General features: G+C 43.7%; 1 protein-coding gene across 4 annotated transcripts in view; it reads right to left on the minus strand.

The window, feature by feature from the left end:
- The window catches only part of POLR3GL (RNA polymerase III subunit GL), a 304,240-nt gene that overhangs the window by 236,806 nt on the left and 41,741 nt on the right, over window positions 1-25,693 (minus strand). For all 4 annotated transcript variants that reach the window (XM_069652578.1, XM_069652595.1, XM_069652587.1 and 1 more), the window contains one exon: window positions 23,231-23,424. In XM_069652578.1, the coding sequence (XP_069508679.1) occupies window positions 23,231-23,350 (120 nt within the window). In that variant the 5' untranslated portion in view covers window positions 23,351-23,424. The remainder of the gene's footprint in view (window positions 1-23,230; window positions 23,425-25,693) is intronic.

Here is a 25,693-nt window from a genome sequence, read left to right on the forward strand (position 1 = left end):
ATTCACTCACACTGGCGACCGGGGGGAGGGGGTAGGGGGCATTCACTCACACTGGCGATCGAGGGGAAGATCCCTGAGCTCCTTTGGAACTTTGATACTTGTGCATCAGAACTTACAGCTTGGGGGAGATACCCGAGCTCTGTTGGAATATGATGTTGTGACTGAATGCCTGAAGCTTTGCGAAGGTGAGCCCCAGCATCTTGAGAATTTTGACCTTTGGAACTGTATCCTGAACTTGCGAAAAAGGGATCTAGAGACTTGTGAACACTCAAAAGATAGATTTATGGTGTGACAAGGTGTCCTTAGTGCCCAAGTGTCGGCGGTAGCGCAATGTGCATTGGATTTACGGGTTCACAGCCACTTTTTCAGCCGGACGCTATTTCAATCTGGATTTCGCAGCTGCTACTACATGAAAACAGCGCTGAAACAGTTCTGATTCACCTTCTAATGCTCATGACTCAAAACTCTCCCTGATCTGCATCTTTATTGATCTCTTTGCAGCCTTCAGCATCCTTAACTACCCGTCTCTCCTCCTTAACCTCCCTAACCTTAGCCCTGACTTTGCATGGACAGCCTCTTATATATTTGACCATTCATTCTCACAGGGGCTGTCCTCCTCAAGGCTGTGAGCTTGGTCTTACTCGAAGTTCAATAACTTCTCTGTTGTTCTGCTCATCTATTCAGTTACACATATTTGGTGACGCTACACATTTCCATACCTTACCACAGAGCTATCAGCACATATTTCCAACTGTCGCTCTGCAATCCACCTTTGGATAGCACTTTCATTGCTAAGGCTACCTCCCTTCCTCTAACGACCCACCTCACCTAACCACCCAATATATCTGCCCCCTGCTGACATCTCACCAGCGCTCAAGACTTGCCAGCTTCGGATCCTCTTCCATAGCGAACCCAAGCTTCACCTCTTTATTACTTGTTACCACTGCCACTGCTGTAAAATTGTACTGATCAAACATTGGAAAGATACATTCTCTCCTCACTTAACACTCCACTAAAAGCAAACTCCATAACTGTCACAGCCCCCTCGGAGTTCCTCTTTACGCCCTGCTCTCAAAGTTCTCAGCTTCTCATCTCACATTCTCGGGGGTCTGCATCATGCAGCTCCCAGATATTTTAGACTATAGTTCCCATCATCCAATACCATTGACTATTATCCAGTCTGAGTTTAAAGGGAGCTGTAGTCCCAAATATATAAAACCCAAAGGTTAATGAACCCTGCTCAAGAACCTCCTTTGCTACTCTCCCACCTCTGCCTTCGATCTTCACGGTGGCAGGCTCATTATGCACCATCAATTCTTCTTTAAATTCCTCTGCTTAGTCTTCAAAACTATCCATGAGCTTGCCCCCCAACTATATGGTTAGTCCCCGTCCCCGATGCTCACTTCCTTCTCAATCCTCTGTCCCCTGCCCACTCTAGCTGCCGGTACCATCCAGTACTTCCCCGATACTCACATCCTTCTCAATCCTCTGTCCCCTGCCCACTCTAGCCGCCGGTACCATCCAGTACTTCACCTGCATTTATCCCTACAACTAGAAATCCCCATCTTCCGACATGAAGAACATCACTACAGTTCTAACACCTCTTAACCCATGAATGGTCACCAGCACTGGCCCACCACAAAATCCTTCCTCTTTGATTTTCCACAGCTGAACATATTACCAGCTGTGACATTGATTTGTCCTACTATGTAATTACTGTATATAAATGCATCTGTATCATCCACCTGACCTCCCCACTGTGGGCATAATGATCATCGCTGTCGGGAGTCCTAGTATGTATTTCATGGAGATCGCATTCAAAAGGATTCATCTATGTTGTCCATAGTTCATGGGCCATTGAACGCCCATCACCCGCAAACTATGAATAACAGATTCAAGGCACATATGCACCTCTCTCGTTTTGGTTAATTATATTCGTTTACATGAATTTAAGTCTGTTAAAAATATTCTACTGATGAAAGGTAGTTGTCTAGAAACCATGTTTTGGTGACACCCACAATGCTGGAGTGGTTGATCGTGCCAAAGATCAAGCCAAGCAAAAGGTGAATGTTGGTGGGTTTCAAGGGCAAGCTGCTAGGATGCCTCTTACCACTGGCCTTTCCATCCATTCGGTCAGTGTTGCGGGAGGTTTTGTGGACTATAGTTTAGGGCTGAAGGGTAAGACATATTGTTAAGGTTCACGACAGCCAGAGTTCATTATACAGGGTTTCCGGATAACGGCCTAGGTTGTTTACTGACACACTGAGCCTTATAGCTTGTTTGAACACTTAACCAATACAACAAAGATCCTTTACCATATAGGTAGCCTATGGTTCTCCGGGCCACAGTATATTTTCTTCCCTGACAACTCAAGTCTAGTAAAATCACCCTGATGGAGGATCTGAACCTATGGATGAGCAATGCATTGAAAAAACCTCCACAGGACCTCACAGGCTTGTTGTCAAACATGGGTTTAGGTCAATTAGTGAAGGGAAGTTTAGGGATGGGAACACTTTGATGACCATCTTTAACTGTGTTATACCAATCAATTTGTCTATCACTAAACAACACTGGTTGGATCATTCCCAAATCAATGGATTTACCCATATGGTGCTAAATGAAATGCAATTCTGTTTCACAAGTACAACCCAAACAAAGCCACGCAGAAGCGTTGAATAGAGAATCTTCTGCTGCCAGCAATGTTGTCGTTGCAAATCTGAAGTTACAGCTATGCATCTTTCCATCATGAACTAAGAAGTGACACACCTCAAGAGGAACAGGAGAAAAACGAAATAAGGATAATGTAGTCTGCAAAATGTATGCCAGAGGTTAACAGAAGTCGATTTGGCACAAGAAAAAATAATACTTCCACAGTCTGCTAGATCACTGTAGAAAGCAATACTTACAATAAACTTACCAAATCTACTCACCTTATCACAATTGTCCCAACCCCAGAATGAATGGATGGCATCCCAACTTTCTTCACCAACAAAATCAAAAGAAATTAACAGAACCCATCAACACTAAAATTATTCAAAAATGATAGCCAATGCTACCCTCACCACGATCACTTACATCAGAGGAGGCAATTATCAGACTAATGAATGGCTGAAGGCATTTTGTGCCTTCAGCCATTCGGCGGGCCAAATCATCTTATAGCACCTGGCACTCGCTCAGTTTTAAAAATGCCTGATTGCTCCTATTCTCCAGAAGACAAAAGAGGAGCCCAAAGATCTTGCAAACGTCTGACCAATCTACCAACTTTTTCAGAGGATAGGCATGGCTCAATTACTAGAATACATACTAATCAGCACCTTGTTTCTAGGTCATCAATCTGGCTCCACACACGGCAGAGGCACCGAATCCTCACTTCTAAACATCTGGGGAATTACTCAAAGTAATCGAAAACAACAGCAGAGCCGTGCTGATCACCCTTTTGCCTCTTTGTGGTTATGATACTGTTGACCATGAGACCTTAACTCTGCGGACTTATACTTGCATGGGAATCTCTTGCAAAGCATAAATTCCCTAAAGACTATTCAAATCAAGTTTAAATAGGCCACTTCAGATCACCATTGCTTCTGGACATTTGTTGGGGCCCCATTGCACTGCCCTATCTACCAACTCTTTAACGTACACATTTGTATGCCTCCCACACTCATCAAGTCCTTATCAATGCAATTGGAACCCTATGAGAAGGAAAAACAAATCCTGGTTTGGATCAACAGCATTGGCACAGAAATGTATGCCTTACAGGGATGCTAAGAGATTATCTTGTTGTTTGGTACCACCAACACTATTCTTCCATCTATCTGGCCAGACACTGTGGGTTCCCACCGAAAACCGGCATAATTCAAAAGAAATTGCAGAGCAACTTTAAACATTAACCTCTCTTTTAAGTAAACGAAATAACTACAAAATGTACACTGTCGAAATTAGTCCTGCTGCTGCTAGATATCCGGCTTTAAGAAGGTATGCTATGGGTGTTGGCCAGCTTGATTACTGCAATAGCACTTAATGCTTGCTTGGATAGGAAATCACTAAAAAAGAAAAAAGTCAAATGTTGCAAAGCCATACTTGTTCCTTGGCCTCAGAATGTATGGCCACAAGACCCATGCACCAAGCCACCTAGGATGCTGGCACCACATACATTGTGGTGCTGGTCTAAAGGTACACCCCTAGACCAGATATTCTCATGACCTGGAACCCACTGTGTTCTTAAGCAGAAGAAGTTCATTTTAGGAGGCAATTTGATATCTTACATCAACCTCATGCTTTGGAATGCCCTCAAAGAGAACCTAAGCATAAAGATACATATTGAGAAAGCTTGATATATTTCTTTTTTTTAATTTGCATTTTGACTAATTTCTTCAACCTTTACCAATGTAATACACAATTTATAATATACACTTCAATCTTACAGACCTGAATCAATCCTATGTAAAACGCATTAGAATTGATCAAGGTATACAATAAAAACTATAAAAATACGCATTCATACATAAAACCAAATGAAAAGGAAAAACATTAAATTGTATCATCTCTTAATCAGAATAAATCCTGAAAATTCATTCTAGTTTCAATAAAACGTACAAACCTTCAGATTTTGTAATAAAACCCCAAACTGCTACTCCTACCGACATAGATGCAAGACCATCCTCTGCCACAAATGATCATTATCTATATAATAATAATAAAATATAGAAAACAAAAGAAGATAAGAGCTGGACAAAATAAAACATGTTTCTTTTTTTTCAATTTCGTGATTGTTTTTGCTATGATGACAATTGGAATAAGTCCTCTTTTAGCTAAGATTTCTCTTGCCGATTATAGGTTTGCTCGAAACCTTAACAGAGTAGCACATGCCAATGCATTTGGAAAGCAAGACAAATAGGGTGCTTACATGCCTAATCTTTTATGTTCCAGAGTTAAATGTGTCCATGACTTATACCCATGCATATCTTCGCTAGTAGAAGTCCAATCCACTTTATACAGCGCCAATTTAACTCTCCCAGGATTTGCAGCAAGATCACTTAGTACCTAGCCCATTCAGTAATTCCAAACAGTGATTCATCGAATGGCTCATTGTATGTATATAATGATCTCTCTGAGGGCTCTGCTATTCTATGTAACAGTGACAATAATTTCCAAATGGCTCTTGCTGCCAAAGATTTTAGACCTAGTTCAAATCTTACAAGCACTATTGGAGTGCAATTTAGTAAGCTAAGAGATCTTTTCCATATTAAAGTTTCCAATTTCACAAATCTTCCCAACACCTATGATTGTATGATCTCTATTCCATACAAAAGCTTTGGTACCATTTTCTCCTTGTAGTAATTAAACAATGTGGCCAATGAAAATCTTCCATATTTATTATTGATTGTTCTTAGCTGGCCATTAGAATAGTTTTATTTCTCAGGAACTTCCAGAAGTTATACATTACCGGCGTACTCATTATTGGATACCCTAAATAAATTAAATCATCGACCTTTGATAGTCATTTTATATTTACAGCCCATGTAAACCCAACTTTTTCTTTTTAGCAGTTGGAGATTTGGTTTTTTTGCAGATTCGTTTGTAGGCCAGTTTCCGCAGCATACCTGGCAAACGCCGAAAGCACCCTCTGTAGCCCTATGCAGGTTCAAATCAAATAACATGAAATTGTCTCCATAAGAGATCTGTGAGGAGCCAGGAATGAGAGGAGGACACAGAGGACTCATTGTTTTGGTTACAAACTTTTATTAAATGAAAAGAGGGGTGGAAAATGCCTCGCTATCCCTAATCTAGGAGGTGTTTCCCTACCTCAACCAAAACGAATGGGTCTGTCCTTTGTCAAGATGTCCCAAAGCAATAATACGTCCCTTGTCCGAAATCCTATTTTGGCCCTCACACTCCAAACTAACTCTAAGGTGCAAGGATATTGTCTCTCGTTTTCAAAAATGTTCAAATGTTTCAATCAAACACAAAAGGTATAAATTCAAACCAAAAAGTCCAGAATGGGTAATGTTCACAGTTCCAGGTGATGGTTCCCTTCCCCAGGTTCCTTTTATCAATACCAAAAAGTTCAAACCAAGAATAATCAAGTTTCTTAAAGTTCAAAAGGATAGCTTTCTCCTTTGGATATTGCAGTCCACCCTGCGGAAATGGCTACTTTCCCCGGGTTTCTTTTCACAATCAACGCAGGTTATAATCCTAAGGGCATTTGTCCTCCCTAGAATTCTCCTTTTACTGTTTCACAAATTGGGGGCGGGTCCCAGACTCACAGGTCACCTGGTACACTCACCTGCAGGTTCTTTCCAGATTTACAACAGCTCAAAGGCTTGCATGTATGATTCTTTCTTAGGCTTTGTTCTACAGCAGTTCATCACATATACTAGACTACGCCTAGTGTACACTATTGCCAGGACTTAGGTACAGTCTCTTTCACTGTATTCCATATGGGTAGCATTGCCTGGTGTACTCTCCTGATAGGACTTGCGTGCATCTCATTTCCAACGTTTGACTCTGCACGGTATACTATCCTGCTGGGACGTGTATGCATCTGTTTCAACACTGCGTATCAGTACTTCTCATTTGCTCATATTATCATTAATGTCTGTTCTGAAGTTTTTCATCTGTTCAATCAGCTTGTTTTACAAATATTCAGTAGACCTTTTCATCACTGTTCAACATATAATGTCTCTCTCTGGTTTCCCTGCTTGGTCTTTCCCAAGGTTGTATTGAGGGGCTGAGACCCCAGTCCCACTGTCTAGGGCCTTTGAGACATTGCCCGACAGTACTTTGGCATCCCAACCCTTTCCCTGCGATCACTGGGTTTCTGTGTATTGCTTCTTGTCATTCCTGACTCCAAGTCTGGTGTTCCTCCGGCTCTCGCGGCTCCCCCTGCTGCTGTTGGGGTCTTCGGTAAGCGTCTACACGGATGGCGTCCCAGCGTCTGTGGCCCTCAGAAAGCACAACTTGCTTCCTCGCACTCCGCGTCCTGCAAGCTTCTCCAATGCGTGTTGCTTGCGGGACTGCCTTCTCGCACCTTGTAGCTGTCTGGAATCCTGCGCCCCCGCCGGTAATTTTTTCTTCCAATTGTGTCCTCCCACATATTCCACTCAAAGCAGTATTGTGTTGGAGGTGGGAGTAAGAATTTATGATTTGTCATCAACGCTGTGAAGCACAGCCTTTCCGAATCCTGCTTCTTGTCCCGACGCAGAGTCCAGTCAGTAATATTTTGTGAAAGTATGCAAAGAAGACCAAGTGGCTGCCACACAAATATCTTGTACTGTCATCCCTCTCTGCAAAGCCTATGAAGTAGCCACACCCCTTGTCGAATGTACTCGCAAGCCCAGAGGAACGTCTTCCCGGCTAAGTTGTAGCATTCAATGATGCAAGGAATGATCCAGCGGGATAAAGTTTGTTTTGTCCTAGCCTATGTCTAGTGTACCCAACAAACAACTGGTCTTCTTGTCTCACCTTTGCCATTCGAGAGATGTAAAAGCTTAAAGCCCTTTTGGGGTCACAGCGATGAAGTCTCTCCTCCTCCTTACCAGGCGAGATGGAGGGTACAAAGTTGGTGGAACTATTTTCTGAGAAAGGTGAAACTCTGAAACCACCTTTGGGAGAAAGGTGGGACCGAACAACTTTCTCCTTGAAGAAGGTGGTAAACGGCAGTTTGCATGAAAGAGCCTGCAATTCACTCACTCTGCGTGCTAATGTTATGGCTGTAAGGAAAACTGTCTACAATTGTTAACATCCTTAAAGGACAGGAATGAAGAGGCTCAAAGGGAGCACACATAAGGTATTTCAGAACCAAGTTCAAATCCCACAAAACAGGAACCACAAAGAGGACTGGAGGGAACACATTAGTGAGCGCTTTCAAGAATTGCACAATAGGTATTTTGAAATAAGATGCCTGCTCAGGCGTGCGCTTAAAAATGGATAGCGCCACCAAGTATCCTTTCAGAGTGCCAATCTGGAGCGCCAGATTGGCTAGATGCAGCAAAAATGATAACACCATAGGTGTGTCACACAGAAAAGGATCCACATTCTTGTCTCTACACCAGCTGCAGAACTCATTCCAATGGCAGCGATACACAGATTTCGTTGCTGGCCTTCTGGCTGAAAGCAGCATCTCCATCACATCTTCCAGGATGCCCCAATCCTTATATCTCAACCTCTCAGAAGCCAGGAGTGAAGGTTGAGAGTCTAGACCTCAGGATGGAGAACCCAACCTCCCTATTGAGAGAGAAGGTGCTCTCTTTGCGGAAGACGTATTAGAGGGTAGATGGACATGTCCAGAAGGTCCGGGTATGATGTCCTCCTGGCCCAATCCGGAGCAATCAGGATCATGGTTTTCCTGAACTTCCTCAACCTCCTGAGGACGTGAGGAAGAACAGGGACTGCAGGACACACATACAGGAGTGGAAACTCCCAGTCCACTACAAACATGTCCCCTAGAGTTCCTCTCGGAGGAAATTCCCTGGAACAGAACAGCTTGAACTTCCTGTTGACACTGGACACGAACTGATCTACCTGAAGGGTTCCCCAAAGGGCGAGGATCTCCTGAAGTACTTCTTGAGCTAGTTCTGACTCATGGGAGACTGTGCCCTGCCTGCTCAGAGTGTCCACCACTGTGTTCTCCTCTCCGGCTAGGTGAACTGCTGATGGGGAGATTCCCTCTTGAAGTGCCCAGAACCAGAGCTGCAATACACAGTGTTAGTGACCCTACACCTCCTCTCTTGTTGTGGTAGTACATGGCTACTGTGTTGTCCATCATTAGCAGGACGTTCTTTCCCTGCGCAGAGAGCAGGAAAGCCATCAGCAACAATCTGAATGCCCTCAGCTCCATGATGTGTATTTTGTATTCGGAAGAAGACCACGACCGCTGATGGTCAGATTGATGGCGTGGGGTCCCCAACCCAAAAAGGAGGCATCCGTAACTACTGTTATCTCCGGCCATGGTTGCCAGAAATGTTCCCCTTTCAGATCGATCTCTTCGCAGGCCGACCACAGGAGTTCCTGCGTGATCCTGCTCAGGACCTGAAGTAGGTCCATCATCCTGCGTGAAAACTGAGACGACTGGGACCTGAGGGCCCACTGGAGGTAGCTCATTCTCAGGCGAGGCTCTCACACCAGGAAAATGCAGGATGCCATGAAGCAGAGCAACCTCAGAAAATCGAAGGCCGGAAGACACTGGGTATTCTAGAACTTGACCACCATCTGCTAAATGTGTTGAGACCTCACCTTGGGTGGCAAGGCTTTCCCTGAGGAAGCATCTAGGACTGTTCAGATGAATTGGAGTCTCTAAAATGGTACTATGTGTGACTTCTTGAAATTGAGGGAGAAGCCCAGGCCGTGCAGAGAGTGGCAGATGATGCTGAGATGTTCCAGGACCTGTTTGGGAGAATTGTCCGTGATCAGCCAATTGTCCAGATAGGGGTAGATGTGAATCCTCCCCTCCTGAGACTCGCTGCCACCACCGCCATCAAATTGGTGAAAATCCTCGGGGCAGAGGTGAGCCCAAATGGCAGAACTAGACACTGATAATGAGAACTGCCAACGACGGAACTCGGGTACTTCATGTGCTTGTGATGAATAGGCACATGAAAGCAAGCATCCTAAAGGTCCAATGAAACCACCAGCCTTACTGCCAAAAAGGTGTGTGCCATCAAAAGGCATGCTGAGTAGCCTAGACTGAATGTCGGCGCAAAACCAGACTTGCATAACCTTGCAAATCTGCGTGTTACTGAGCTAGCTGACATGGCTCTACAAACGCTGTCATCACAGTCAAGTCCTGACTGTAGAGATTCGCACACTGCGTCTTTGCCATCCTTAATTATGTTAAGGAAGGCAGCTCTTTCCTCCCCCCAGGAATATGGTCAGCAGCTATCGCTATTACATCCCACAAAGTGTGAGTGGATTTAGCCAGAGCACATGTGGTATTTATCGACTTAAGGGTCATGCTACTGGCAGAAAAGACCCCTTTTGCCAGGGTGTCAAAATGCTTATTGTCCCTATCAGGATGGATAGTAGGATAAGCTGCTGCCATGGACATGGATGTGGCAGCTGGCACAACTAACTTCTTAGGTGTTGGATGTTTTGAAAGGAAGTCAGGGTCAACACTAGATGGTTTATACTTCCTTGTCAGAGATTTATTGATAGCTGAGTTAGTGTCAGTTTTCCACAACTCTCCTCTGCAAGGTGGAATGGAAAGGCAAGATGGGGTCCCTTTGAGGACCCTTATCCAATATATCGATCAGATCGTCCTGCTGATACACAGTAGCAAGTCTCCCCCACCCAAGGTATTCCATGACACTATTCATTAGCTAATAGAACAAAGATGACAGGATTACAATTCGGTTATCAAATCTTAGCAATACACAGTGTTTATTTCACATATCAAATACAATATGCACGAACTTAAACTAAAAAAAGGCTCAACAAAAAACGTATTCCCATCATACATAACTCATTCATAACTCATACATACCATCTTCATACCAACATATATTACGCATATTTGACGCATTTGACACACTTGTATTTTTTAGATGTGACCCTCTGTGTTTTTCCAGGGGTTATATGTCTGGAAAAACACAGATGGTCACATCTAAAAAGCACAAGTGTCAAATTTGAATTTATAGTTTGGAATATGTTATGGGAACATTAATCCACCCATATATGCAGAATATATGTTAGTATGAAGATGGTATGTATGAGTCATGAATAGGTTATGTATGATGGGAATATGTTTTTGTTGAGCCGTTTTTTAGTTTAAGTTTGTGCATATTGTATTTGATATGTGAAGTAAACACTGTGTATTGCTAAGATTTGATAACAGAATTTTAATCCTGTCATCTTTGTTCTATTGGTCCATTTTTCTTTTTTCGTTGTATACTTACCTGGAGGACCATAGACACATACCAGGTATCCCTTATTTGTTAGTCCTATTCATTAGCTGCCTATAGGATGCTTCAGCATGTTCAACTTGGAAAGGTGTAGCAAAGTCTACCTCAGGGGAGTTGTCCCGACCACGTGCACTCTTCAAGTTATAAAGATTCTCCATTCTGGATTCTTCAGACACCAGAGCCTCTGGAACATTTGGTATCCCATGTTCTAGGCCAAATGGTGGTGTGTCCTGATCTGAAGTCTACCTACTCTGTCAGGGCCACAACAGCAACCAGTGTGGGTTTGGGGCGACTAGTAGGTTTGGTGCATTAGAGGCAGCAGCCTGGACCCAAGAAAGGCTTGCTGTGGTGCAAACTGTCGTATTTTAGGATATTATTGTGCCCTTATTACAGGAGGCGGGCTGGGGGCAGCAGAAAGCACTATCCGGCATCCAGACCGGTAGAAACTTCAATTCCCAGCAAGCTTGCATGCTCGCGAGCCAAAGAACTACATTTGGGACAACGCCCTATGGTCTGCACATGCGCACAGTGCGCGCAAGGATCCCCGCTTGCGCTAGAGGACATGGACCGGAGAAGACAGGTCGGCAGAGGGCTCCTTCAGGCAGCGACCCGCGGGGCCACACCCTGCCTGTGAAAACTGCAGGCCCCGCACACCCTGGCAGATAAGTGCATTTCTCTTTCTCTGTGCATTGTTGCGAACAAGCGATCGGCAAAGGAACGCTTGCTGTATAACTACTGATAGACTCAGTGTGTGTAGTCCCACCTTGGGGAAACGCGCCAAATAGGATTCGGCACTAGGTATATGCGTCGGACTGGGGGGAAGCCTCGGCACCACTTCGTAGCACAGGAAAGGCCAAGTTGCCGATCATTAAACTGGTGTAACTTACTCCGTGTGAAGTAACACGGCTTCTTGCAAGCGCTGAGCAGATTGAATGTTTGTTTGTACTGTGTGAGGAAACGCGGTCTTTGACCTAAACTCAGATTTGTTTTTAGTTCTCTTGTAGCGGCGCCCTGCTGTACTTTCAGCAAGAACTCATTTCGTCGCCGTAGTGCTACGGCAGAACTGTGGCAGCAGTTTTGCACTCATCTTGGCAGCATCATACGAAGCTAAGAGCTGTTTGGTTATTCCAATTATTGTGCTTGGAAATAATTGCAGGGGCTAGTGTATGAGTTGGTTGTGATTGAGAAACAACCAAGGAAATGTTTAAAACAAAAGTGTGACAGGAACGCTTCTGCATAAGGTGTTTTGTGTTTATGCTGATTATTGTGTTATAGAATTGGGGCCATAGTCTGCATGGATGTAAGAGTGTGTGCAAGGGCGGAGTACCTTCGATCTCAGGAGCCCCAGCAGGGCACAGCAAAGCGGACCTTTCCCAAAACCCCCTTCCCGATCCATAGCCACTTCCTTACCCTTTTCCCGGTTACCCCAATTCCCCCTACCTATCCAATCCATCGGACCCTAACCCTCTTTCCCCGGCGGATCGCGGTGGCCTGTGTTTTCTACCAAGCCAGGTACCAAGACCCAACGGGGACATAGGTGTACGTGCTACCTCTGCGCAAGATTGAGAGTCTGACATACTCAAAAATTGAGGAGAGAGACTTGAAGGCTTTTTTGGGCAAGGGCTTAAAGCTCTTTTCAATTTTCTTTGGAGGCATCTATGGCTTTGATGCCGATGGTTTTACCTTTGATAGACTCGACCCATGACTTAAAGGAGTTGCTGAGAGAAGAGGAGTAGACCTCTCCTCAACCCGAGGCATCTCAAGGGGTCGACAGTTTTGGGCTCTGGCTCGAGGGGGCGCAAGCTTTAACCTCCGTGGACGCCCTATAGGCCTTGTAGGCGCAATGGGGTTGTGGTTCTTCAAGGGTTCCCTCGAAGGAACCTTCACAAATATCTTTATTATCTGAATACGAAACGTCTCTGACTCAGCCTTAGAGGCTGACATACCTCGGCAGGACACCATGCGGTCGGGAGAGAAATCAGAGGAGGACGACCATGATCAGTTACGCTTCTTCTTAGATCTTTTTCGAGTCGACAAAGAATATGAGTATCGGGAGTCGCTATGAGAGGGAGAACACTTTTTTGAACGCTTACTTGGCTGAGACTCACCCCTCGAACTTCGCTTGTCAGAAGATCTTTTTTTCGACAGCATTGACGATGGGGACTTATGAGGGGGCCTACCCATAGTGGGCATACCCACAGTGAGTTTTCTCTTTCTTTCCTTCACTGCCTTTCCTGTCATCGACTGACAGGAACCGCAGTCTGCCGTTTTATGTTCAGTCCCAAGACACCATAGGCAAACGTGGTGTGGGTCCGTGATCGACATCTAGGCCCCACAATCCATGCACGTTTTAAACCCTGTTTTAGGAGTTGACATTTTTACGAAGCAATAGTTTATAATCGCCAAAAATCGTACTGTATTCAAATCGAAGCCAGCAGAAAAACAGAACTGAAGTAACAGGTGCTGTGCATATTATATATACTGTCAGTGATGTCAGGCTCCAGAGCGGACAGAAGCTGTCGTCGAGGGACATCAAGCCGATGACGCATTGCGCACTCTACCAGGAACATTTTTCCCGAAGCAGCCAACGCTGAAAGGAGATATCATAAGAGGAGGAATACGTGAGCGGACACAATCCATTCAAAGGATGACATTGAACTTCATTGAGAGGAATAATCACTGCTCCCCGCTTCTTCCTCGTCTCAGTTGTTAAATAACAGTCTTTAGTGGGTATTGTGGGATACTGGAAGCAGACTTGGTTAGAGGTTCAGGGAAAGTGCTATAATATTTATTTATTTATTTATTTTTCATTTCTAAAGCACGCTAAGCCCGAGGGTTTCAAGGCACTGTTACAGAACCAGTTACACATACAAGAAGCAATCAAAGTGATAAGAGATACTGGCAAAGTTAATGCATCCTACTGTGCCAGCAAGGCATCAGGAAGAGAGGGAACATCCCTAAAAGGGAATGGGGTATGTGAATGGTTCTAATGATGCCATGTTATCCCCCTGAAGGACGCCTCCCCCATGTGGTCCTCCCTCATATAGCCACCCCGAGGGTCAGGATCAGGTAGCGGCTGCCGTCCCTGGCCACATGAGAAGAGGCTACCTCAGGAAAAGGAGTGATGACATCATCAGATTCATCACAGATCCAACTGAAATGCTGCTCACCCAGCTTCGGTGCTACGAAGGAGGCCGACTCCAGGGTTACATCTAAGTCAAACCAACGAGTCAGCAGGCAAGATCGCACGCCTGCCTCAGACCCAACGAGGTCTCGATTTTACTTGATAATTTACCTTCTTATCCTAATCTGACTTGTATGTTGGAATGATCATGAAGTCAAATCAAAACACTCAAAAGGCCATGTGGTATTCCCCAGTCCGATAGTTTAGCCCAAAATCTGCCCCGGGCTACAAGGTCAATTGCGGACATGAGATCCACTTATGCTGTGTAAATAGAGAAATACTTCGGAGCCCAAGCTAGTTCTTGTATACATTTCAGAATAGGCATTTAAGGAAGTTCCATGTCCTCGCCTGAAACCAGTTTGATATCTTTTAATAATACCCCTTTCCTTTGCCCAGCTGTCTAGATGCGACAGTGCCAATGATGCAAAAACCTTCATGTCAGTGTCCATTAGCATAATGGCCCTATAATTCTTGGAATCAGAGCGAGAAGCTTTTTTATAAAAAGGTATCACATACGAGGTTTACCAGACGTGTCGTCAATAGAATCAACTTAAAAAAGATGTCTAAAATGACCGCCAATACCTCTGGCGCTGATTTAAAGAGTATTCAACAGCATGTTCAGACCTGTGGCTTTGGATGAGCTGGCCCTCTGTAGTCTTACCAGAACATCATTACTATCATAGGACATATTACATCTGCTCTCTTCTACAATCTGCCATTCATGGAAAGGCTTGATTTATATTCTTCATGCCAAATCTGACTTTAAAATAGTGGGCCCACTCCTTTTCTGAGATTGAATTGGCCTGCACTATTGCTTGGCTTGTCCCCAAATTATTAATAATTTGCCAGAAGGTAGTGTCACCCTTCTTCTTTTTTATTCAGCATGTTCTCACTAACGTGTTGAAGGGATTTCCACCTATGACTTTTTATCCAGTTATGGTATTGCTGTTTTACTTTCTTAATGGCAACTATTTTAGTGTCTCCCGGTAGCCTACCCAACCTCCTTATTTCATGACTCAGACCTTTTTTACAATCTTTTATTTGCTGATCAACTGCATGGAACATCACACGTTACCTTCCTCATTTTTATTGGGCCAGATCTTCAATATAAGAATGGAAACATTCTGGGCCAAAAGTATGTTGTTTCCACTCATAGCCTATATTAGCCAAAACTTTCTGCATGTGCCTACCAAAAGTTATTCTCTGTACACTTCATTTTATCCTGTTTTTCCCCAGATTCACTACAAAGGCCCCAGGAATTCTAATATTATGTTCTAACTTTTGTATAGTAAACTCTCAGTATAGCATGTTATGGTCACGCAATGTAGATTCTAAGACGGTCATGGTCTTACATTTACTCAGCAAAAGCTGGTCCACAAAGATGTAATCGATATCGGATGCCATTGGCCCCTTATGCCATGTAACTGCAATAGACAAGTCATCTTCTATATAGCCAGTTAGATGGCATAAACTTATCGAGGATAAAGTCGCCAGCAATGACCTGCCATCCACCAATTTCTACGAATGCGGATTGTTTAACAACATATCAATCAACTCCCGTCTTCCATTCCACATTCATACAAGCAGAGTTTAGATCTCCCCCCACAATGCAACAGGTACCAATCCTCCACACATTTTTGCAAGATCTCCAGAAAACAATTTTGTGGTGCTAAACCATGATTCCAGTAGATGTTAATAATTGCCATCAATCTGCACTCAGCACCCTTCATAGTAATATCCAATTCAAGACCTACGGTGCCTGGTCGAATTTGAAATGACTTTTGCCTATATATCTAAGGCCTAAATTTCACTGCAATGTGGAGACCACCTGACCGTCGTTTCCCTCAACTGGGTCTAGCAGATGGAAATTCAAGTGAATAACCATCCATTACTGGCTCTGTTAACAACCACACTTTTTGCAACAATATTATGTCATATGCCTTTAAACATATACACGGCTCAACACGCTCAATTATATGGGTATATCCTCTAGAGTTCAAAGAGACCAGTTTCAAAGAATTGCTAGAGAGATTGGTCCTAAGTTCCACCCTCTGAGCTACTCCCTCCATGGGCCCTTGCAACCCATGACCAATCTTGTACTGCCGATTTATATGGCACATCACTCGGTGCCAGACGGACCTCACACCATGGGACATCTCCCTTATGTACGGCTACTGACAAATTTTTTGTATAAATTATGCTGAACTTAGTCCATATACTAGAGTCGCAACTTGGTGACACTCCATATGGTGTAATATCATACCCCAGTTGTCTCATAAAGTTACATTCTTACAATATTATGGCATACACTATTTTAGATCCAAAGTGACCAAATCCACCCAGTCGTCTTCAATTAATTCCACATGAGATCTATCTTTCGTGGAGATGGCTCTCAAATTTGGTATTTCTGCAAATACATTTTTTTTCTGTCGATTCATTGCCACCGGGTGCACTTCTTTAAAGCTGCAGTCCAATTTCAACCTATTTTCTATTATCACACCCTGCTGTGGCAAAAATTTACCATTCCTCCTTGGTGATCCTACAAAGGGGAGAGCAGCACTCGAGGACCAGCCTGACTGATTATCTGAGGATGCAGCACCTCTCAGAATATTGTACACCTGTTCATTCGGAGGTCTCGATTGCCTAGTCTCATTCTCAACCCCATTACCCCATACCGGTGCACTAGATACATTTTCAGCCAAGCACCCAGATGTTTTTACTTTCTTGCTGTTAGCAGGATCTGGGCTCCCATTGGAGCTCTGTGACGTCCGAGACATCAACATACTTTGAACTCCTGGAACCTGAGTGGCACAGAGTAAGAGACTCTTGCAACAATGATTGCAATAGTGACTGTTGCTCCTTATGTTGGTGCTGTAGAATAATTGTAAGGTCGTCCTACAGTTTGTTTCCAAGGTGATCAAGTTTTGTATTCATCGCCGTCTTCTTGCTGGTCTCAGCACGAGTATCAGCAAAGACAAGTGCACCATGGGACTCAGCTTGATGATTACCCTGCTGCTTTTTATTTGCTGGAGAATTCAGTGGACTAGCATCCTCTTTGACTTCTCAATGGTATGCTTCTCCAGAGCAGAATAAAAACACCTTATTTCTGTATGGAAACCTCAGAAAATTGAAATACGAGTTGCAGCAAGATTCTTAAAAACTTTCTAGATATGTGCATGTTATTATGCGTTGTTTTTATATTCGTTTCCTTCTCCTGCTCCTTGCCACCTGTCTTCTTCTTTGTTATTATATCCCTACCAATAGTTATTTTGGCAGGACTTTCACGTACAGATACTTCATACTCTACAGCTATGGCGGGCGCCATGCCCTCCATACCCATGACTTTAGCCTTCAGATCACTAGCTACAATCGCCCCCTGACATGCATCTCGTGTTGACTGTGTTGACACCTTATTTGCTAGTACTTCTAATGACACAGGGGCTTGTGAAGGCATAACGGGTCGCTCTATAGGGCATTGGGGCCCACTTACAGGAGGTTTAAACCACTCACGAAGCATATCCATCTTTGTAATTATGTCAAGTTTTTTTGTCACCGATTTCCAGGATCACTGTGTGAAGTTTAACTTCCATTTTAATTTTCTCATATAAACACACAAACGAAGATAATACATAATTCAGGGCTTGTAAAACTGACTGATTCTGGCTATCTCTCTCCACGTCAAACTACTTACAAAGATGGAGGTGTGTCGTCTAAAGTAGAGGCCCTCTCAGCAGCTTTACCTATATCTTCCTCTTGTAATCGATTCATGCTCAAATTCAAAAGCTCCACATCGGATATCAACTGTCTTCTGGGTGTATTAGAATTTAAATTTCCTTTTCCTTTGCCAACAAAATTGTAGAAAGATGTAATCTTTGCCTGATTATTCGTGTGGGTCACCACGGGCTGATGTCTCTCCTTAGAGCCCACTCATTGAGGCTAAAGCCTCCGGAACTTCTATGGGATTAAGATCACAGGTCAAGACTTCTTAGATGTTAGTTTCAAAGAGTACACCTCCATCTACACAATCAGCAGGTGGAGAAGCTGCAAGAGGTAGAGCATGTGCCTGCTCACACCGCTCAGCTACCCCTTTCTGTGCTGTCGATTGCATCCCCTTGTCATGCAGCTTATACATTCACAGTTCACAAATTGCGATGGGAGCACTCACCACCTCCAGATCTTGCAGGTCTTCGTCCCCCGTACACCGGCCAATCACCTGACTGCAGCTTGTGTACAATGTTATCCACACTTTTCACAATACTTTGCTTGCCCAAGTGCCTTCTATCTGATTCCTCCTCTGATATTTCCTTCATGTGGTGCAATTTAAATTTAAAAGGCCCTAAAGGCGTCTAGGGTGGCACAGCCCACAGCTGACTGCCGACTGCTTCTTTGCACTTCCTGCACTTTCTCTGTGTGCACTCCACACTGCGGAAAGGTTTTTGAAGCCAACACCAGCAGTTAGGTTATTGGAGCACAGATGTGCAAGACCACAGAATAAAGATTTGAGCACCAGATTACCGCTGCCACTCTATAGATTACCTTGATTCAACAGGCCATTGCCTAATGTAAGCTTAGCACGTAACCTAGATTGCCTCTTCTGAAATGGCAGTGAAAATGGCCTCGCCCAACCTCCCCAGATATTTTTGTTCGACAATACTTTGTATTGACAAAACCCAAATATGGATAGTGAAAATGATGATGTGGGCATAGCCACTTCTAATTATAGCTTCATTGTTCTACTAATTTCACATTCCCTCAGAGAAAACCTGGATGTTCCATTTTATAACTGGGAATCATGTGCAGACATTTTCATTTATGCTTTCATTCATTAAATAAAGTCAAAACATGTTTATGAAATTGCCCTGTTGAGACCAATGAGGAAGTAAAATGGAATCAGTTTTTCCCTTTTCAGCACCGTGCAACCTGGGCCATGGAAATAAAAGCTGGTTGGAAAAGAGAGTTGGCATAATCATCCACCAAGTGTACCAGATAAGATTTTGAATTCAGAGTATTTTACTCCATATTTTTTAAAGTTGAGAAAAAAATTATATTTTGGCAGTAAAAAAAGCAAGTTGCATTCCCAATGGGAGTATTTTATATGCGAGTACAAGTGTATTTTAACTATAAGACAGAAATGTTTTGTTTGAAATAGGTCTTTGCACCTAGTTATTCATGTACATTAAAAGATAAAGGTGTACCTCTTCGGATCAGGCAGTAACAATAGTAGTTTATTCCTGGGGTACTACAAGTCCAAACATAGGCATGGAACCCAGGGGACAAGCTTCTATATGTCGGTTTCCTAATGTCTGTTGGGAGTATTTTTACTCCCCATTTGTTCATTTTTGGGAGTATTTCCCAATTTGTATGGAGTACCAGTTGCCGGTGCACCCCTTATTTATAGGGCTGTATCCACCTGTTGTGGGGCTGGGCAGTTTACGAGATCATGGTCAGTAACGCCACAAGAGATGAGTGTAATGTGTTCAGAAACTTTGTCTGCAAGCTGCTGCCACTGAACAGATCCAGGAAGGGAAGTCTGAATCCAAGATCCTGCTCCATGTTGAATACAAAGCAGTATCTTACAGTAAATACAAGAGAGCAGACCCTGCTGAGTGGACACCAAATCCAAAGCAGCTGTCGGCTCAGTACTTGTACGAACGTGGCAAGAACGCCACACAGAAGCCGAACAGTTTGGATGCGACAAACTGATTCATACCGAGAAGTGCGGAAGAGGACACCAAAATGCAATGTCACAGATGACACAGAAAACACCCCAAAGTCAAAAGGACAGTTCAAGGGTCTTTACTGAGATCTTTGTGGTGCCTAGGGCCGTCCTTCTAACTCTCTCGCCCTAACACAGGCATCGGTAAACCTGGTTAGTGCTATCAATTGTTGACCCCCTACTGTCTTCGTTCTGGCTTAGACTAAAGATATTTTCCCTAAATGCGGGTTTACTAACTCCCTCAGTGACTTCCTAACTTTCCCTACTCTAACCAAAGGTTTGTGTTCTAATTGGGAATGGGGGTGTGCCTTGCAATTACTCAGTAGGATTCACTTGCTTTCACTCGTTACCACTGTCACCTTATCCTTCTACTCTACTACCTTCTTCTTCCTTGACTCCTCCCCAACAACCTGGTACTTCCATGTTTAACTCCTCCTCTCACCTGCTTATACCCTTTTTTGTTGACCCTTCTCCGACACTAATAATCCTCCCACACCACAACTCAGCTATCTTCCTTTCACTCTGTGCCAGTCTTTTCAGTCTTTTCAGTCACACCTCTCTCTAAACACTCATCTCACAAAAATATGCACCCTCACACTGAAAAACCCCTATCACTCCCAAGCCAATGCCACACATGATCATAAACTCTGCCCCCCTCCTCCACTCTCCTGCACCCACCCTTTTATGTTAACCCTTCTCCCACTCCTCGCACACTGCTACTACTCCTCTCATACAATACTCCTCTTCCTGCCACACATCCTTCCAATCTAACACACCTCCCACACCACTACTCAGCCACCCTCGTTTCACTCTGTATCAGCCGTCTCACATTCACAACTTACTTAACCCTCTCTACATACTTGTCTCACAACAACAAACAATAGCTCTGCAGAACCACCATTACTACTAATCAAATGTCTCTCCTGATCCAAACGTCTTCTCCTGATCCAAACGTCTTCTCCACAATGTGCCACTATCCCATTCCTTGCTGGTCCCTTGGTCGCTGTGCACCACCACTCTGAGTGACCTCACCCGATACACCCAGAATTCCTGTTTCCTCTCCCCTGCTTGTAATTCCCTTCCTTTATGCTGTTTGGCCATTTGCCACTAACTAATCTACATTTCTCTTTTTCCTCTCAGGGCATGTATGCACAAGGAAAAGCTTTAAGGGGGGGCTTAGCCCCACCCAATATTTTCAGAGCAGACTCACCGCTCTGCAGACTTGGTGGCGTTGGAAAAAATGAATTACTTCCCATAGTATTGGGCCCACTGTCTGGGATTCCCTTGGTGTGTTTGGGGAATTGTCCCCTTTTTAGTCCATGGTGGTCTTGTGGTTTGTCTCTTTCCAATGTAGGGTTACTGATAAGCTTTGCCAGTCCAGCTCTGTGGTGCTGCGTGGCTACAGTTGGCATCTCTTCATCATCCGTCGGTTTGCAGCAGCGATCGGCTCTCTGCAACGCTGACGCTCCACTCATGCAGGAAACGGTTCTTAAGTGCCCCGCGTTCTCTTCTCGTTTTCAATGGAAAAAGAACACTGGCAAGTAAACGCACTCGCAGAGGCAAGGATGGAGACAGGTTTCTGCTCAGATACTTGCTGGCAAAGAAGGAGGAGGAGGGACTAGGCATTTGTATCTCGCTCCCCCATCTATAGGGCTGACCACGGGACTCTACTGTACCTCCCATGATGAGTGTTCTCTACAAGTCAAGGTCTTGGCATTGTCACAGCAACAATACCTACAAAGCTGGAGCGAGATGCACCAGGTGTCAATGAAGTAAAGAGAACTAAGGAGAGTGCCCCAAACACCTTACCCATACTGAATCCAGTACAGTGTTAACAAGATGTCTGTATGTCGGATATCTGAAATAAAGAAATGAACTGTTGTTTAGCCACAGAGTAGCATGTTGGGAATTGGAATACCAAAATAAATACAAAATTGAACTGTACATTCACCAGACCACTGCCTGGTGGAAAGGAAAGTTTTAAAGGCCTGAAGTGGGAGGAACTGCATGCTGAGAAGGAGCCTCAAAGCCCAGCATTGTAATTTGCCTGCTAATGTTACCTGCAGGGAAAGGGCTTCAAAACCCAGAATTTTCCTTTGCCTAACAACACTCTATGCTGGGAACGGCCAGCTCAAAGCCTGATCTGTCATCTGTTTAACAACACTATATACAGGGGAAAAGGGCCCCAAAGACACAAAATATCATTTGGTCTAACAGCCCTGCCTTTTGGGGAAGAGTCGCAAAGCGTCTTTTCCCCAAAAATTCTACATGCTGGGACAGCGACGCTAAAAGCCTGTAACCGTGCTTGGCCTAAGCAAAACAAAAATGTGATGGCTGGAAGGTTTTGAATTAATCATAACCACAGGCACAGCTCTGGGCAACACTCCAGACCATCATTTTTCAGCCTGCCGAGCTATTACAGAAGGGGAATGACCATATGCAAATCAGGCTTGGTCCCACCCCAAAAGGGACATTCCAGCCCAAACTGTTATGTCACATCACTCCTGCATGAGACCACAAGCATCCCCAGACATGTTTTGGCCGTGTTGGGCATCATCAGTGAGGAGTAGCTTGGGTCTCTAGGCCCAGCAGGCTCGGGACCCACGTCTGGTCATACCCGTCCCACTCGAGATGACTTAAGCAAAACGAAAAGATGATGGCTGGAAGGTTTTGAATTAATAATAACCACGGTCACAGCTCTAGGCAACCCTCCAGACCATTATATTTCAGCCTGCCAAGCCAGGGGAAAGACCATATGCAAATCAGGCTTGCTCCCACTCCAAAAGGGGCAGTTCAGCCCGAACTGCTAGGTCCCATCCCTACTGCACAAGACAACAAGCATCCCCAGACATGTTTCCGCCTTGTTGGGCGTCATCAGTGAGGAGTAGCTTGGGTCTCTAGGCCCCGCAGGCTTGGGACCCATGTCTAGGCATACCCGTCCACTCGGAGTAACTTAAGCAAAACAAAAAGGTGATGGCTGGAAGGTTTTGAATTAATCATAACCACAGACACAGCTCTGGGCAACCTTCCAGACCTTTTTCCAACAACACTGCTGATTGAGAAAGAGAGTCTGGAACTTCCACTCCCAATGCAAGTGAATTCTTACATCAGTGAAACCTTGCTTTCCATGAAACTGAGTTTTTAGAATATCCAGATTACTTGGAAAAGACAAGACGGGTACATACACAAATCAGCAGACAAACAGCATTTCATATCATTAGACAAATATAAAACTAAGTTCAACCTTCAAACTTATTTTGTTATCAGCCATTCCCAAAATCCTTCAATATCCCTAATCTTCGTTATGGATTTTTTAAATTTACTATACTACTTATTCAAATTGTACCATAAAAGCTTCATTTGAAATTAAGGGCTGAGGGCACTCTAGATTGTATGGTATGGATTCTTAAAACCAGGTCATAACACAGGACTCACCGGAAACAGTGGGGGAGGCTGCAGAGTTGGCGGTGGCAGTGTGTCCCCTTTGCCGATCCCCACGACCTCCACGTTAAAGGTCATCTGGCCGCGCCCCTTTCCTCTGCCCCTTCCAGCCATCTTCTGTGCAGGGATAACCCTGTATCAGCCTACAATTCTAAATTCTCATACCATGGACAACAAGGACAAAATGCCTGGAGGAAAATCAAAAAGTGTAATTCATTATTTAATTCAAGACATACTGTACAAAATTGTATATCAAACTGCACGAGTTACGGACGCTGTTGGATAAAGTCTCACTGCTCACTTGATCTTACTTCACTCTCCACTCTTCATCTTATAACCTCTCAATATTAGCTGAAAAAATATGCTATTTCTCGGATCTTACTAGCATCACCCTTGTCATCTATTTCATGCCCTCAGTAATATTCTCTCTCATCAACCACCTGATCCTACATTATCTTCCTCTCTGTCTTCATCTGATTTTGTTGACTATTTTAGTACAAAGATCGCTTCACTGTATTCCCCCTCCTTATTTATTAATTTAAAATGTTTTTTTTAAACCGCGAACAAGGCAGCGGTGCATCTGAGCGATGAACAACATTTACAGATATAATCATAAAACAGTTACATTTTCATACAAGCATTAAAAACAAACATACCAAAAGAGAGAACATATCCAATCAGCAAGATTAAAATGTCCATGAACCCTCAAGAGTAAATAGCCAACATACACAAGAAAAACAGCCGTATGACACTTCATTATGGATCTTAACAAACTATTAAAATACTGAGTTCCATAACCAGGCTTTCAAGGATTAACTAAATTTGAGATAATCGGGAATCTTTCATAAGTAAGGACCTGCGCAAGATGATACAGCAGTAGCAGAAAAAAGGATCAAAATTGGGGGACTTCTCTTATCGGCTAAATAAGAGGGGGTTTTACAACGGGCCGTGCTGTAAGTGATACACAGTACCTTGCATAAGAGTTGTGCATTTAAAGGAAGCCAATAAAGAGAGGCTAAAATCGAGGTTATATGATCTAATTGCTTTGCCTCAAACACCAAACTGGCAGCAGTATGAAGAACAGCTTTCAAAGGTGCCAGAGTAGGATGATGAAGGGCAATAAGGATAGAATTCCCCAAATCAATATGTGGTAAAATTAAGGATTGCACTAAAGGTTTAAAATACACATCAGATAAAAAAAAGGTTTCACTGATCTCAGAGTCAATAAATTAAAGTTAGAAGATTCAAGTATTATGTTAACATGGGAAATAAAAGACAGACGAGAGTTCAGCCACAGAGATCTGGCTCTATGTTGACGATATGCTCGTAGTAATACAAAACATTGACACATCTACCCCAGCGCTAATTAATCAAATAGACAATGTTCACAGCTACTTAGGGTATAAGATTAGCTGGTCGTAATCGGAGGCACTGCCAGCCTCAAGGTCATGTACAGGTCAACAGCTGCATGCCTACAATTCCAAGTGGTGTGATAAGATGCGCTACCTGGGTATCCGGCTAACGAGAGAAGTAGATCAAATGATGAACACTAATCAAGCATATCTTATTGAAAACTTGTAAATGGACTTAAGAAGATGGTCTGAGCTGAGACTAAGCCTGTGGGGTAGGGTTAATGCAATAAATATGACGTCAACTCCACAAATAAATTACATTCTTAGCATGATCCCATTGTCGGTTAAAAAGAAACCCATAAAGAGAATAGAAAGCTTGATTCAATCTTTTCTGTGGGATGGAAAACAACCGCGCTTTAAACTATGGAAACTTCAATTATCAACAGAGAACGGAGGTTTAGGTGTCCCGGATTTTGAGAATTATCACTTGGCGTTCGGAGCAAGACATTTGCTTCCATTCTTAGAAAATTCTTTGGACATTTGGAAGCTAGCTGAGACTAGTATGGGCAAACCATTAATGCCAAGAGCAATGCTGACCTCGGAAGACACTGCAGGATGCAAGACATATGCACCGACCAAATATATAAGGGAATGTTGGAAAAGTCTGATGAATAAATCTAAAAAAGATGTATTGAGTTCTGGTAGCACCTCTTTATGGCTTAAGCCCTGACATTAAATTAGAAGGCAAAACATTGTCATGGCCAAACTGGCTATTGAGAGGGATACATTGGCTGGGAGATCTATTTGTAGACAACAAATGGATTAGCTTCAAAAGATTAACTGAAGAAAAGGAACTTAAAGACTGCACCCTAGGAGACTATAAGAAAATGAAGAAGGCAGTGAGAGATAGAATGCTAGAGAAGAACAAGTTACTTCTTACCTTGTAACGTTCTTTCGACGGGATGTTCCTCCGACGTATTCCTCATCTTAGATATCTCCTTCCAGCTCTGCTGGCCTCGGAAATTTTTTTCTCTAGAGGGCGCTGCGCGTCGACGTCCTCCGAGTCGATGTCCCTCGACAGCCGCCGTATCGACGTCGACGTCAT

This window comes from Ambystoma mexicanum, chromosome 1p (genome assembly GCF_040938575.1).
Source record: "Ambystoma mexicanum isolate Mex_15411 chromosome 1p, UKY_AmexF1_1, whole genome shotgun sequence".
NCBI classification, from domain to species: domain Eukaryota; kingdom Metazoa; phylum Chordata; class Amphibia; order Caudata; family Ambystomatidae; genus Ambystoma; species Ambystoma mexicanum.